Genomic DNA, 15,466 nt, shown 5'->3' with positions numbered 1-15,466 from the left:
GTGGTTTGCTCCCCCGCTCCCCCACTGTGCTCTCTGTCAAGCCTTCCATCCCTTATGCTTTCTGGAGCCTTGGAACCAACAGATGAGCTTTAATTAAAGGTGGTGGGGAGCATGAGGATGGGGTTAGAATCTGGCCTCCCTGAAGACCAGGGAACTGTGTGGCTGAAGTTTTCCCACCTGCATACCCGATTGCCTGTAAGATTCTGTGCAATCAAAAAGCGGGTGGCACTTACCTGTGACACTTACCTGTCCACTCCACCTGCTGCAGGAAAACAGTAGAGAGGAGGCCCCGTCCAGGCCTGTCTGTTTCACTCCATTGACATGTAGGGAGCCGTGGCTTTAAACGTATTGCTATGCTGCCCTGGCTTCGCTGCAGAATGAGCCACAATGATGCTCTGCTGAACATCAATTACAGTTTTAGGTTGGGCTCAGCAGTTTTGTGAGACTGAAGCTGTATTACTCAAGTGCAATGAGCCAAAAAGAAAAAATAACTGGCTTTCATGCAGCACTAGTACAGACCCATGCCCAGACCACCTAAGAGCCTTTTCTGCTGTATTGTTGGTCTGGAAGGTGCAGGGTATTCACTCAGCCTTGTGCACACCAGCATGAAAGGAACACTCTGGCTTAGGGAATGAGCTGAAATGAATATCAGGGACAGTTTTTTTGCCAACTAATTACAGACAGGATATTCAAATACAGGGTTTCCAAGTGTCTGCGATACCTATTCTGTCTTAACTGCCCCCCAACACACACAAGAAAAGGGTTTAGAAACGACCCTCAACTCAGAGTAAAATCTTTTACAAATCCAGTATTTATTTCATTTTCTTATGTACAAAAAGTAAACTTCAAATGAACATAAAACCAAAGAAAATCCTTTCAGCTGCACTGACTTGAATGGACCATTATCTTATTGTCACAATTAGTCATACAAACAATAGACTGTTCCCACAATGCTACATCTGTTACGCAGAAGGAATGTGATATTTGGCTATTTTAAGAAAGTTAAATAGAGAAAACCAGATCATAAAGCAACCTGGTGTCAAGGGATTCTGAGATAATCTCTCCATTAAAAGAAATAATCCCAACAGCTAATCTCCAGTGAAGAAGAATGTCATTCAAGACTCAATCCCACTTCTACTTGCTTGACCCAGCATCAGCAGCCCAAGGCAACTTGGTAATCACTCTGCATCTTAATTTCCCCAGAGGACATGGACCACTGATGTGTGAGACAAAAACAACTGTGAGGGGGGATACCCAAACTGTGACTTCAGAGTGGAATTTTGCAGAGGACCATTATTTCCATGGGAGATTCTGCAATATGGAAGTATTTCGGGATTGACATACCATGGTGGGCAGAGATCAGCACACGATGTCTTTGTTGCGTGACGGCAAAAAGGATACACACTTGGTCAGAAAAGAAGCCATGATAGTGTCACACGCAGAGATGTTTTTTAAGTTAAATCATAAAGCTTTACTCTTTCTGCCAATCTCCATAATTAAAAGGGCTTTTTAAAGAATCTCAATGTCTTGGGGCCTCCCTGGTGGCGCAGGCAGTTGAGTGCAGCGCTGTGAAGTTGTCTGCAGCCTCTGCAGTGCCGGTTCGATCCCCGCCAGCCTCAGAGCAACCCACATGGAGAACAGACCTCTCCTGTCTCGCCCGCTGCTCCCCTCAGCAGTGTATCTCGTCAGTCTGCCTGTTCTGTTCCCCACTCTGTCTCTGGTGAATCCTCTCACCCTCCCGTGCATTTGGCCTGTACCCTGGTTCTTATATAAATAAAACAAACCTTAAAAAATAAAAAAAAAGAATCTCAATATCTTTACGTAACTATGTCTCCCCACGTGACCTATGTAAAGGTGTCTTGTAAAACCAGTTCTCTCCTTGGGTCAATGTCTTTGCCTGGTACCTGCACACACTGTTGTCTTATAAGGAAACATTTCATCAGGGTGAAAGAGGAAACAAATGCACTTGTTCTAAGTATCTTGTGCCTATTTTTAAAAATAACATGAAAAAAGAATATACTTTTTAAAATTCAGAATGTGTAGTTTGTAAAACTACTATCATTTTAGCATGAGCTCAGGGCTGACCTTTTCAGATCAATCACAAATAATAAATTCTCCCAAGAGAAGTATTTCTAAGTGGATGTGTGGAAACTGTGAACTAAAACTACAGCTCCTATATGGTAAGTATCAGCCACTTCAGACTTAGAGTTCTTTTCTGGAGGCTTGGGGGGAATAATACATCAGAGCATATGTGACTATACACCTTAGTTTATAGACAGAGTATACAAAATTTGTGAATGACCTACATCTGATGTTGCTGTCACTTCTAGTATTACCAATACTGACATTATGCAAATTTTCTTGAATACATGGAAATAACCCATCAACATACAGCTTGGACCGACTATGTTTGATGCTTTCCTATGGCAGAACAGAAACAAATTTTTAAAAACTTGCAACAAATTGGAATTAAATTATGATTCTTTTACAGATTGTTCACTGGACGGTGGAGGAAAATATCAGACAACAGTTTTCACCGTAGACTGTCATCTGCACCGACTCCCACCTAAATATCCAGGAGGTCGTCTCCGCTCTCGTCGCTCTCCACGGTCAGCTGCCGGGTCCACCACTTCTTGACTTCGGAACCACAGGAAGCCACGTCCGTCATGGGGTTCATCTTGCACACTACAGATTTCATCGTGGTCCGCCCTCCAAACCGTAAGTTGACCGAAGACACCGAGTGGCTTATGGGCTTTGGTGCTGTGGGATGAACAAGAGTCCTATGAGTCAGTGGGGTGCTTTTCCCTATTGCAAATCCTCCTGAGAACCAGTGACGGACACCCTCTTTCATGCACTAGATTCAGTCTTTGTCGGAGAACGCCCCAAAGGCATGTAGGATGCCCTCGGGAATCTTTTAATCTCTTCCTCCCTTGTGGCTGTGTCACCTCCCTTTGTCCATGGTGCTGCCTCTCCAGCCTGATAACCCAGGTGGCCAGCACAGCCACCTGCAGAGGGGCTGTTCTGCAAGGAACAGTTTAGATAAGGGGAGATTTCTTCCATTGCTTCACTGTCTGGAAGCAACATAAGACACAGACCTGTGTTTCAAGAGCAGAGGCCCCGACCTGAGAGCGGAGGTACCTTTCAGACGCCTCAGTGCTGGAGACAGGCCTGCGGACCTACCTGAGGGCAGGCGCCACTGCCCGAACTTCCTCTGGGGTTTCCCGGCATCCCCGGCGTCCTGCCGGCTCCCGCCTCTGTCCGACAGGGTGGGGCTCAGGAGCTGCTGCTGGCTGCTGGTCTGGGGGCGAGAACAACAGTCATGGCTCCTCTGTCTGCACTGGCCTGGACCCTCATTTTACAACCCAAATGCCCCCAAAGAGATGACTGGATCAAGAAGACGTGGTTCATACACACAATGGAATATTACTCAGCAATCAAAAAAGAGAAACTCATGCCATTCACAGCAACATGGATGGAGCTAGAAGGAATTATGTTCAGTGAAATAAGCCAGAAGGAAAAAGAAAAAAATCGGATGGTTTCACTTATAGCAGGAATATAGGGGAACCAAATAGGACGTAAGTGTAAAAAATAATAAGAGTACAAAACACAACAAAGCAAAAACAGACAATTATAAACCAGAGATGTCCTGCAGGGGAGGAGGAGGGGGAGGGATCAGAGGGAGGGAGGGAGGAGCACAGGGGGCTGAGGTGATGGTGCACGGGCGCCTTGGGGAAGGAAACTCTGTGGGGGCTACACCTGAGGGGGTGGGGGAAGCAAATACTGTCTAAAAAAATTTAAAAAATGATAAATGTTAAAATAAAATTTAAAAAAAGTAAAGAAGAAAAAGGAAAAGAAAGAACACCTGGGAAAAACAGACCGGCCCAGAGTGTCCACCATGGGGGAAGGAGAAGTACAAGAGTCAAGACGATTGAGCCCCCAGGGCTCTGTGGAGAAAGGAGGCTCCCCAGCAGCACCAGATCTTGGGCCTTCATGCCCATCGCCTCTCCCCAAGGCCACGCTGCCTCCACGCTTGGGGACACCACCATTTGCCAGGGCAAGGGAGGAGTGTCCAGGAAGAAGGGGTGGTGGGGATGGCCCAGCTGGGGGGTCAACTCTTGCCAACCTGGAGGGTCAGGCTGGGAGTTCTCAGCAGTGACAATCTGCCCTGGGTCCAGGAGGGGAAGCTTCTAGCAATGTAACACTACAGTCAAAGGGAAAAGCTGACTACACTACACTCTCCACACTCTTTACCCCATCTGGTCAGTCACCTTCCCCCAGGAGCAGCCTGCAGGTGTCTACTTTTAACCTGGCCCACACAGGAGGTCTTGCCAGCTAGATTGGGGGGTGCAGACAGGTTGGGGCCATCATGAGGCCCCCTGTGGAATGTCTGCACCTGTCCCTGCTGTGGGCAGCTCATCACCCCTCCAGGCCAGGGGTCCACAGCGTTGTATCTACCTGCTCTAGGCTCTGAAGCCAGAGGCCCCTGCAGCACCCCTGCTGGGCCCACAACCCCCTCCACCCCACCCTTGGGCTGCAGTATTAATTGCTGGCTCCTGACTGTGTTGCCACAGTCTCCGGTGCTGGCCCAGCCCCAGCCCAGACAGAACTGTGCCCCCAGGAAGGTCAGGCCCCCCACCAGCTGCTCCTCCCATCACCAGTCTCGCCAGGACACCTGTAGATGGAGTGTGGAAGTGAAGATAGGCTGTGTCCTAGCAAGTGAAGGTTCCCACTCAACCCCTGAACTCCAGGTGCCATGTCCAGCTAGGGAAGGAGAAGCCCCAGCTAAGGAAGGAGAAGCCCCAGCTAAGGAAGGAGAAGCCATCAGTGCAGCTCACTAGTCAAGGCGCTTGAAGCCCAATTACCAACATTGTCAGTCAAGTTGCTGCAAATTCCTATGACTGGGTGAAAGGAAACCATCAGGCAGAGCTTCAGGCACACGGTGTTCACCTCAGTCAGGTGAAACCCCTGACTCGAGCGAAGCCCGTACAGCGTGCCTGCGGACGAACAACAGAATCGTTGCGCCCCGGGGTCATATTTCTCTCAGTCTCCATACGAATCAGCTGATCTGGGGGTGGCAAAGACACAGCCATAACCTGCATCACTGTATTTTAACTGATTTTCTTTTAACTTGAGAAGTATCGTTACCCTCTCTGAAACGGCTCTGCGAACAGCGCCAACTTCGCCTTCCCCTCCAAACAATAAGAGCGTGTACCTCGGGCTGCATGTTGCTGTCCTGGGGGTTGGCACCCATGTCCTCGCTGGGCTGGGTGGTCTCGATGCTGGGCGGGTTCAGGAACCTGCTCAGCTCCTGCTGCTGGCTCTCCCGCAGGCTGTGGATGATGCTGCAGGACTGTTGCTGTTTCTATGGAAACACCACCGCTTGCTTTCAGTAAGGGAGACATTGGCCCCACAGCCCCCGGCTCTACCGCTCAAATCAAAGTTTCTTCTCTCCATAGAAGCCGCATGTGTGGGGAAGTCTCAGGAACTTTCAAATAAGGGCCCTTAACGCGTTTCCCTGATGAGCATCCGCTGGAACTCAAGGACACTTCAGGGACTGAGGACTGGCCTCCCTGGTCTGTCTTCCTGAATCACCACGGAAACAGTTATGTTCATGCACGTTTGCTTGCGTTTAATGCAGATTATTTAATTCACTAATGTGGGTGTGCTGGTTTTGTTCCTCCATATTTTACTCTGTGCTCATGAAGCCCACGTAGTTTGACCGTCTCTCCTCTGGCTCCTGTCTGGGTCCTGGATCAGAGCCGCCAGCCCAGTGGATGCATCTACCTGGGCATACACCGAAGCCAGGTCTCCTGGCGCTGAGCCAGGACTCTGGGTGCCACTCACGGGCCCATGGAGGGCGGGTTTGGTCCCTGGAGCCAGCCCTGATGCCTGCCTGGATACAGGTCCCAGTGTTTCGGGACCTGTACAATACAGAATTATGTCCCTACAGCTGGTGTTGCTGGGAGAAGTGGTATTAAAAAAATCTGTTACATATCAATGTTTGGTGATTAATTTGTTTTTTTTCCCCCCTGTGTGGGAAGCTTACAGTCAAAGGCATTCATGAAAGAAATTTCCTAACAGAAATGCCCATTGTTAACAAAATATTTGCCCTTTGATTTATGGGTTAGAGAATCTTTCAACTTAGAGTTCAGGGAGTAGCAAGCAGATCATTAAACTCCCAGGGGACATTTAATTAAAGACCAACAACATCACCCATGTGGCACTTTGGAATTTTTAGGAGCCATGTAAAAGTGGTTCTGGGGATTCAGTTACCAGTAAATACAGATTTGGGGCATTTTGAATGGTTGAGTTAAATAAATGAAGATCATAAATATTTTAATATCAGCAAATTGCTTTTAAACATCCGTGCTCTATTAAAAAAAGGTGACTTCAATGGAAACTTCTTATGAACTCTGCTCGGAGGGCGTGGCTGAATTTGGACCAGATTTTACATCCTCAGTTGTCCACTGTTAGAGGATGAAGTTGACCTAGTTGAGAGGACATAAGGCTCCAATTCACGCAGCCCCCACTCCTTGGAGGGGAAGCGAAACCCTGCCTCCCAGCTCACTCACGGCTCGGATGCGCTTCAAGCACTTTTTCAGCCACATGCGGATGGTCTGCTTGGCCACCTCCTCCTCGATGGTGTACTCCAGCTGCTCCCTAGCCAGCAGCTCCTCCAGCTGCAGGCTCTTCCGGATGTCCACTGAGCGGTAGGACAGCATGCTGGGGGGAAACACAGCAGTCACAGGTCTTGCTCTCTGGGATTCAGACTTTGATGTCTCAAAATCCAAAGAGGACATCATGCAGCCCCAACAATGCAGGTTCGGATCCCACCCACCAGCTGGGACACCTGGACTAGTAATATCATCTCTGAATCTCCTCCCTCCTCTGTAAAACAGGGAGAGTCCGGGTACCTGCTCTGTTCAATGACTAGGTGAGTTTATGTCTGCAGATGCTTGGAAAAACAGTGCTGTTTAAGTGTGTGCAACAGGAAAGCTCCAGGCAGGGATTTCGTAGCCCTGGTCTGCATTATCAGCTGCTAACGTTAAGACTCTGGAAGGCCCCCTGCAGGACGACTGCTCCTGCTGTCCTTGCATCACACTTCGCTCCATGGGTGATGGCTAATGGGCTTGGCAGTGGTCATATGTGCCCACCCGCCCCCCACCATTACCCTCTTGATTTATCTCATGTGTCCACTCATTCATTTGAGATGGAGCAAAGTCAGGGTTAACTACTCAACCCCATTTCATCCTTGGCACCAAAGGGCCCAGACTGGGACAAACGGCCCATCAGTGTTGTGTCAGGGCCCTGGACAATAAGGCACAGGGCTCGTGGCCAAAGGAGGACACACTGGGTGCCCGCTGGTGCAGATGCAGGATCCCAGAGGATGCCCCAGCTGGGAGCTCAGTTCTATCGCCAGAGCCCAAATCACACCTGCAAGGGACCTGGGAGGCCCTCCCGGAGACAGGCTGGTGCACCAACCTTCTCTTTGCTAAGTCTCCTCCCAGCATGGGGGGCAACATGCATTTGCGCCTCCTCTCTTCACTGCCTCATCAAGAATCTCATCACACTTCTCTGAAGAGGAAATGCAAATGGCCAACAGGCATATGAAAAAATGTTCAACATTACTTGCCATCAGGGAAATGCAAATCAAAACTACCATGAGATACCATCTTACACCAGTGAGAATGGCACATATTAAAAAAACTAGCAACAACAAATGCTGGCGAGGGTGTGGAGAAAAAGGAACTCTTCTGCACTGTTGGTGGGAGTGCAAACTGGTCCAACCACTGTGGAGAGCTGTGTGGAGATTTCTGGACCTACTAAACATAGAGCTTCCATATGATCCAGCAATTCCACTCCTAGGTATTTACCCAAAGGACACAGAAACATCAATTCCAAAGAACACCTGCACCCCTATGTTTATAGCAGCACTGTTTACAATAGCTAAGCTATGGAAACAACCCAAATGCCCAAAAATAGATGACTGGATCAAGAAGATGTGGTCCATACACACCATGGAATATTACTCAGCATTCAAAAAAGATAAACACATGCAATTTGCAGCAACATGGATGGCGCTGGAAGGGATCATGCTCAGCGAAATAAGCCAAAAAGAAAAAGAAAAATACCGGATGGTCTCACTCATAGCAGGAATCTAGAAAACTTAAATAAGGGACCAGGAAAATGAATAACTATAAGAAAGTGAAAATCAAAATCAACAAAAAACTATGAACCAGAGACACTTTTAGGCGGGCGGGGGCGGGAGGGGAGGGATTGGGGTCAGAATGGGGGGCTGCAATTGTATGGGGAATATAACAATAAAATTTATAAAAAAAAAAAAAAAAAAAAAAAGAATCTCATCACGGCTGAGCTGTGTTCATCCCATGCAGACGGTGTCTGACTGCCTAGGGTTTGAGTTACCATTTCTCGACTTGATGCTGCTGTGAAAGTGATGGGCATCCCGTAGAACACCCCCCCGCCCCGAATTACACCCCCTGGGACGGTGGGCAGCCGTGAGCCACAGGTACCAGCAACTTGTGGAGGGATTGTTGTGACGCCACCACACGGTAAGTCGAGGAAGATCTTCACAGGGTGGAGGGACAGGGCGGGGCTGCACCCTCAACGCCACCATCACCTTTGTGGAGTCCATTTTATTAGCTTGTCCCAAAGCGGCTAGTGTTAGCCACTAACCCCAGACGGATGTCTGTGTGCGTCACTCAGCCTCAGAGCCTTTGTCTGCGGCGGAGGAAAGGCTAAGGGACATTCTGAGAGTGAGGCATCCTTTGGATTCACATGTATCTTCTGCCCCGTTGTTTTCTGCCTTTCAGCTGGTTTTGGGAAGTCGTGAATAGTGAGAAGTAAAACTGGCAACTTGAGAGAACGTCTCCCAGATTCTTCACGGTCTCATCTCTTTTCGAACTGTGGTCACCAGTGCGTTTCTGTACACCCGAATACGGCCAAAATCGTCACGTCCCGCCCAAAGCTTAACTTGTCTGGTGTTTGCAACATGATGAAAAGAGCTATAGTGCTGGACGCTGTGGCATGGAGCCCTGGGGCAGCAGGCACTTTCTAGAATAATGTTTTAAATATATAAATAAAGTACACATTGTTTCAAAGGAAACCAATTATATCCAATGCAGTTTCAAATTATTTTCTTTGAAAACGTGATGATACAGTTATAGAACTGTTTCTTAATTATTGCATGAAATAATAACATCTCCCTGAGGTCTAATGACTTGTTAATATATCGCTTAGAAGGACTGGTGAGCAGAAAGGATAGTTTCAGATATCGGCCACAGCAGTAAAGTGATTTGAAAACACTATGACTTCTACTCGTGACGAAGACACAGACATTTTTCATACAACCGTGATTTGCTGCGTGAAAAAGCTACATTTCATCAGTGATTACTGGACGTAAAGAAGTCATCATTTCCCTTTCTATGTCCATGAGCAGCGGACTGACCCATGGCCTCCTGCTTAAGAAACTGCTATGGGTTGAATTGTTCTTCCCCATATTCCACCAAAATATGTTGGAGTTCTAGTGCCTGGGATCTCAGAGTATGATGCTATTTGAACTTAAGTGTGATTAGTTAAGATGCTGTCACACTGGAATGGGGTGGTGTCTGTAATCACACACACACACACACACACACACACACACACACACACACACACATACCACCCACCCCCCCAGCCCGCCACGGAAAGATGGAGGCACAGATCTTGGTGCTGCCCTATGAGCCAAGGGACACCAAGCACAGCCTGTGAAGCAGAAGCTGGGGAGATTCTTCATCCTCCACAGAAGGAACCAACTCCGCTGACACCTTGACCTCAGACACTAAGTGTGATCAGACCACCTGTGTGTGGCGTTTCTATGCAGCCGTCATGGCAAACACGGAAACCTCAGAAAGGGGAAGACCCAGCTTGTCCCTTTGCCTGGTCTGGCTTCTCTTGAGCTGTCAGGAAAAGGTGGTTTGTCAACCAGCTGGGGTCACCTGCACAGAGCGGCTCTGCAGCTTCCTGTCAGACCATGTGAGCAAGGTTCCAGGCACAGAGGCCGTGGCACCGCCAGCAAGTCAGACGCCTCCTCGGTCTCCAGGCCCAGGGGCTCCTTCACAAAGCCCAGGGGTGGGCCTTGGAGCTCCCGGACAAGGCCGGGCCCTGCTTCTTGGACACCATCCTCCTGGGACGGTGAGTGAGGCCTCCTGGTGCCTGGGGAACATGGCCTTGTCTCCGAGGGGAGGCGTTTTAGGTTATGAACTTGCTTGTTCACCGTGTCCCTCTCACGAGGCCTTTGACTGGTGGGTGGGGAGCAGGCTGGCTGCTGTGTCTCACGGGCCCCGTGGGTGCTGCAGCCCAGGGCGGGCGCCCTACCTGAGCACGTCGTGGAAGGTGACATCGCCGCCATTGTGCAGCCGCTCCATCTCGTAGCACATGTGCTTGAACAGGAGCTTGTCCTTGTCCAGGTCCACCTCCAGCCGGCCCCGCAGCAGCCGCAACAGGAACTTCACGCGGAAGGTCGGGATCACCCCCTGCGGGCAGAGCCAGCGTCGGTGACCCGTCCTCCCCCTGCGCCCGTGGACTTCTGTGGCCACAGCCAAAACCCAGAGCTGTTTCTCAAAGAAGTGCACTGGGCTGGAAGGAGGTTCACCTGCCGGCTCCCCCACACCCAGCTCTGCCTCCCCTGGACCCCACACTTGCTTGCTTTACCCAGCCGAGTCCTACTCCCCAGCCCCCTTCATTGGCTCAGCCCTGCTCACTGTTTTTCCAACACAGGCTTGGGCACAAAAAAGTGGGTCATACACATGAATAAGCCTTTCCGCGTCACTTAATCTGGGTGCTGGGGAGGTCTCCCTTTTTATTTTCTGGGATTATTTGCTTGAAGTTAATTTTTTTTAAACTAAAGTAGTATTGGTTTAAAACATTATATTGGTCTCAGGCGTGCAGCCTTATAAATCAAACTGAATTTACTACATTAGGTTCACCCCTAAAAGTCTAGTTTCCATCCATCATCATACAATTGGCTCTTATATCTGATGACCCGCCTCCCTTCTCACCCCCTTTTGGTTATCACTAATTTGTTTTTATAGAGTAAGAGCTTATTTTTGTTTTGTTTGTTCATTAGTTTTGTTTGTCTTCCACATGTGAGTGGGAGCATGGGGTGTTTGTCTTTCTCTAGCTGACTGATTGACATAATCCCCTCAAGGGCCATCCATGTTGGAAATGGGAGAGTTTCACCTTCTTTATAGCTGAGTAATATTCCATGGTGTATATAAGCCACATCTCCTGTATCCAACTTTCTGCTGAGGGGCACCTAGGTTGTCACCAACCCATCATGAAGAATGTGTCTGCCAGGAACTTCTAGACAAGTGTTCTATTGTTCTTCGGTGGAAAGTTCACTCCTTTCCAGGTCTTCTCCATTAGAAGAGCAGTTACACACAGGAGAAAGGGGCTCGCAGTTCTGGACTTTTCCTAGTCAGAGCAGACCAAGGTTCTGAAACTCTAACCATGAAGTATCCTTCCAAGGGACAGAAGGTACTGGCCCCATCTGCCCATGTCTTTGAGTGAAGGCCCTGGGAAGAGGCGTGGACACTGGTGATCCATGAATTCCTAGATATTCGAGTGAGGTCATGCCTTGGTCCCCAGAATGGCCCCTGACTATTAGGATAAGAGGGAGGAAGAGTAGGGTGAAAAGGCTTCAGCTCATTCTAGGAAATCATGGGTAAACTTTAGGATGAAAACATGGAAGAAATAAGTCCCAAAATTCAAAGTAACAAGTTTCAGATACCACTGACACAACTCCCTTCCCTTCTAGTTGGGACTGCCACGTGAGGCTGGCGTGGTCCCGAGCTGGTGTTGGACTGTCTCCGTAGCTCTTTGTACTTCACCCTCTGCTGCCCCCGGCCAAGGCCTCCCCAGACTTCCTTTCCTTGCTGGCTTTCTGGATGTTGGCCAGAAGATGGTGTCCACAGGCGGTTAGGACATGAGAGGGAACTTTCTGTCCCTCACCCCAACTAGCAAATTCTGCTCACATGTGAACAGCAGATTTCTGCAATTCACCAATGGCCACTCAAAATTTAATGCACATCCACTACCAACAACGAAACCATTTAAACCAAACCATTTAAATGTCTGAAACGGCAGCGTCTTTGAGGTAGGGTATGACAAGACAAGCCATTCTCCTACCTCTCTTTTATCATCCACCATATTCCATATGATCTGAAAGTGGCGAAGATCGTTGTAGCTTAAAAGTTGGTCCTCCTCAGTGGAATAAAACAAGGAGAAGTTCTCCACAATTATAGCTTAAAACAACAACAACAACAACAACCCAGAATCAGAAAACAATGCTAATTTTTCATTTTTTAGAGAAAGGAAAACATCTATTAGAAATAATGCATGTTATCACCTACATGATAAGACAATTTTTTAAAGAGCTGTTAGTACGGTTTCCAAGTTGGTGTGTCTAACACTTAGACTAAGCTATTTGTCCAGCCCGGCCTTTTCCAAACATGAGGGTCAAGGGCACAGACACACGTTCTGCGAACAGGGATACTGGAGCCAGCTGGCTTTCACTCTTCGCTGTGAGTTCCAGGGTAGTTTGTAATGGTCGAAATGAGTTCCGGGAGGCCCCACAGCTGGGTGAACAATGTAGATCTTTTAAAAACATAATGTGATATTTTGAGGCTGTAAAAGGCTGATATATGTTCAACTCAATCCATGAGAAGAGCTCTTCGGAAATTAATCATCATAATAAATAGTTCAACTCTTAAAATTGCAATCAACTGTCATTTACATGCTTTGCAAAGGTCTTTTCAGCTTCTGGATCGAGAGGCAACAATTTATCATTAATGCCATGAAACACCCACCCCACGCAATCCAGGATAATTACTTGAAAATTGTACATAATTATCTAAGTACCTGAGTTTAAAGAGATTAAAAATATTCAATGAGGCTCGCTTACCTACAAGCAGATTCAGCATGATGTAGGCAATGATGACATAAAATGAGCAGAAATACATGAGTGCCCCAGCGTAATTTCCGCAGTCTGTTGCCCAGTATGTAAATTCATCTGGAGTACAAAAGGGGGGCTGGACCTGCAGGTGGTGGGGGAAGGGAGAAGAGCGTGTGAGTGCGGAGAACACTAATTCCTGTTAGTGAACATGTTCCCAGCCATGTAAAATATAATCCACTTCAAAGTCATCTCTGCAAAGCCACATGTATGGGGGACCTAATGTGTGGCAAACAGCCAAACGAATATCTCATTTACTTTAGGCTTTTAGTCTTGTAAAATTCCAAAGCATGCAGGATGCACAAGGAAAATGAACAGATTTCCCCCAGGGGATACTTTCTCCCATCCCCAAGACCCCCACGTGGCAGGATCTCATTGTGATGCTAATTGCAGAAAGTCAAAGCAAGAGGCATTGAGAAAAAATTTCTCTGACTTAAGTCAGAGCTTAAGATTGAGGACAATATTTAAGGTTGTTTTGACTACTGTGTGGAGTGGCACCGTGGTGGATGAAAAAAGCTTTCAGGTAGAGGAAGATGGTGAGGTAAAAAGTGCTCCAAAATTTTAGGAATAGAAATCACTGGAAAGGTCAAGTATCCAAGATGGGGCAAAATACAGGGACATTTGAAAGCACAGTGCAGGAGTGTTGGTTTTATCCTGTAGGAAACAGAGACAGTATTTTCAGTTGGAGACCGATCCTAACTGTAGGCTCCCTATGTTTGGGCTTCCAGAATCAATGAGATCTGTGGATAAGGAGATCAGACCAGATTCGAACTTATAGCAGCTGTTCAGGCAAGAAGTGATAAAATGATAATACTGGATAATGACAATAAATAAGGTTATCAATAGTTTAAAAAAAAAAGAGAGAGATTTAAGGAGACTTGCTATGTGCAGTAAAACGGGATGCTATGGAAAAGCATGGGACCTGGGTTACTCAAGGCATCCCTAGTCTTCAGGACTAATAAAGTTGGCCACATCTCTGATTAGTTTTAGCCAGAGAGACTTGGTCTTTCGTCTATGTTCCCATGGCATTTTGCTTATTCATTATTTAGAGGTTTTTAAATTCCGCCCTGGATTATATTTGACTTGGTTAATTCCATCCCCATCCATTCCTGCATGAAGTTCTTGAGCTCCTACTGTGTGCTAGGTTTGCCAAGTGTTGGGGACAGCCCAGTAAGCAGGACAGAGACCCTACTCCTTCCTCCCAAGTACAGTCCAACACAGTAGCCACCAACCACATGCGACCACTTGACGCAAATTCATGTTCATTAATGTTAAATTGAATTTTAAATTTAGTCCCTCAGCAGCACTAGTCACATTCCAAGTGCTCAATAACCACATTGGCCTAGTGGCTACTGAATCGGACAGTACAGATGTCTTCAGAATCACTGCAGAAATATCTTTTGGATAGTGCTGGTTTGGAGACACAGAAACAAATCAAGCCAATAACTTACTCCAGCTGTGCTACATGCGGCACAGGAGGAAAGTAGCATGCTGGGTGAACACATAACTGGCAGCATGTTTCAACGGACATGTGAAGGATTAGCCCGTAGGGAGGACGCCAAAAAAGAAGAGACTCAGAGCCCTTGACATAATGTCCTCAAGGATGCCTTAGAATTGGTGAGGACCGAACACCTAGCAATGGCCAGAATGAGCTCAGTGGCTTTCAAATAAAGCAAAGAACAGAAACTCTCCCAGATGCACGTGACTGCCCACACACTAAAGGTTTGAGGGAAGAACAAGGTTCACATCATACATCTCGAGTGGAACTACAGTAGCCCAAGTTGGGTCCACTGGCGTCATTTCGCAAGCCCATACATGGGAATACAAGAGAATGCAATTTCATGGGCTAGAAGTCCAGGCTATGTGTTTTGTACAAGGCCCTGATGTTGGCGAGGGTGATGCTGACAGTGAGTCTCTGTTTCTGAATGGAGTGATCGAGTGATCAAGCTGGTTACCATACAGTCGTGCATAATCTTGTTCCAGTCCTCGCCGGTGACAATTCGGAACAGCACAGTAATGGCTTTGCCGGCGGAAGAGAAATTTGCATGCCTAATTGAAGAAAAACAGACCAGAATACGAGTGATACGGTTTGCCATGAAATAGTAGGGTTTGTTACCACCAAAACAGGCGGATACTGGAGCACACTTGGCTGCCAAATAGCATTTTCTAAGGTTATACCCTCCTAGTTTCTTAGTTACACTTGCCCCTGGGACAGCCAGTCCTCGCGCAGTGCCACCAACTTATTGTCAGTCATCATCAACAAGTTTTGGCAATTCCAAGTGATTGCATCTTTTACATGAATTTTGCTATAAAGGTGGCATTTTGCTACAAAGATTGCTATAAAAGATGGCACATTCATATCAACTAGGAATCTCTGCAGCTGGATTATTTGTATGTAATTTGTTGTGCAAGGACTAAAAAATACCATGGTACTTCCACAAAATTTAAGGTAAT

At 47.4% G+C, this 15,466-nt stretch overlaps 1 protein-coding gene across 5 annotated transcripts in view; it reads right to left on the bottom strand.

Moving 5' to 3' along the window:
- Positions 1–806: 806 nt before the first annotated feature.
- The window catches only part of NALCN (sodium leak channel, non-selective), a 267,020-nt gene continuing 252,360 nt past the window's right edge, over positions 807–15,466 (bottom strand). For all 5 annotated transcript variants that reach the window (XM_054701970.1, XM_037528733.2, XM_054701969.1 and 2 more), the window contains 8 exons: positions 14,968–15,061; positions 12,965–13,097; positions 12,190–12,305; positions 10,378–10,535; positions 6,573–6,723; positions 5,213–5,362; positions 3,181–3,298; positions 807–2,760 (listed from right to left, as the gene is read on the bottom strand). In XM_054701970.1, the coding sequence (XP_054557945.1) occupies positions 2,567–2,760; positions 3,181–3,298; positions 5,213–5,362; positions 6,573–6,723; positions 10,378–10,535; positions 12,190–12,305; positions 12,965–13,097; positions 14,968–15,061 (1,114 nt within the window). In that variant the 3' untranslated portion in view covers positions 807–2,566. The remainder of the gene's footprint in view (positions 2,761–3,180; positions 3,299–5,212; positions 5,363–6,572; positions 6,724–10,377; positions 10,536–12,189; positions 12,306–12,964; positions 13,098–14,967; positions 15,062–15,466) is intronic.

This window comes from Talpa occidentalis, unplaced genomic scaffold (assembly GCF_014898055.3).
Source record: "Talpa occidentalis isolate TD23 unplaced genomic scaffold, MPIMG_talOcc4v2.1 talOcc4.5, whole genome shotgun sequence".
NCBI classification, from domain to species: domain Eukaryota; kingdom Metazoa; phylum Chordata; class Mammalia; order Eulipotyphla; family Talpidae; genus Talpa; species Talpa occidentalis.
Note: the sequence above shows the minus strand (reverse complement) of the source record. Positions and strands in the feature narration are given on the sequence as shown.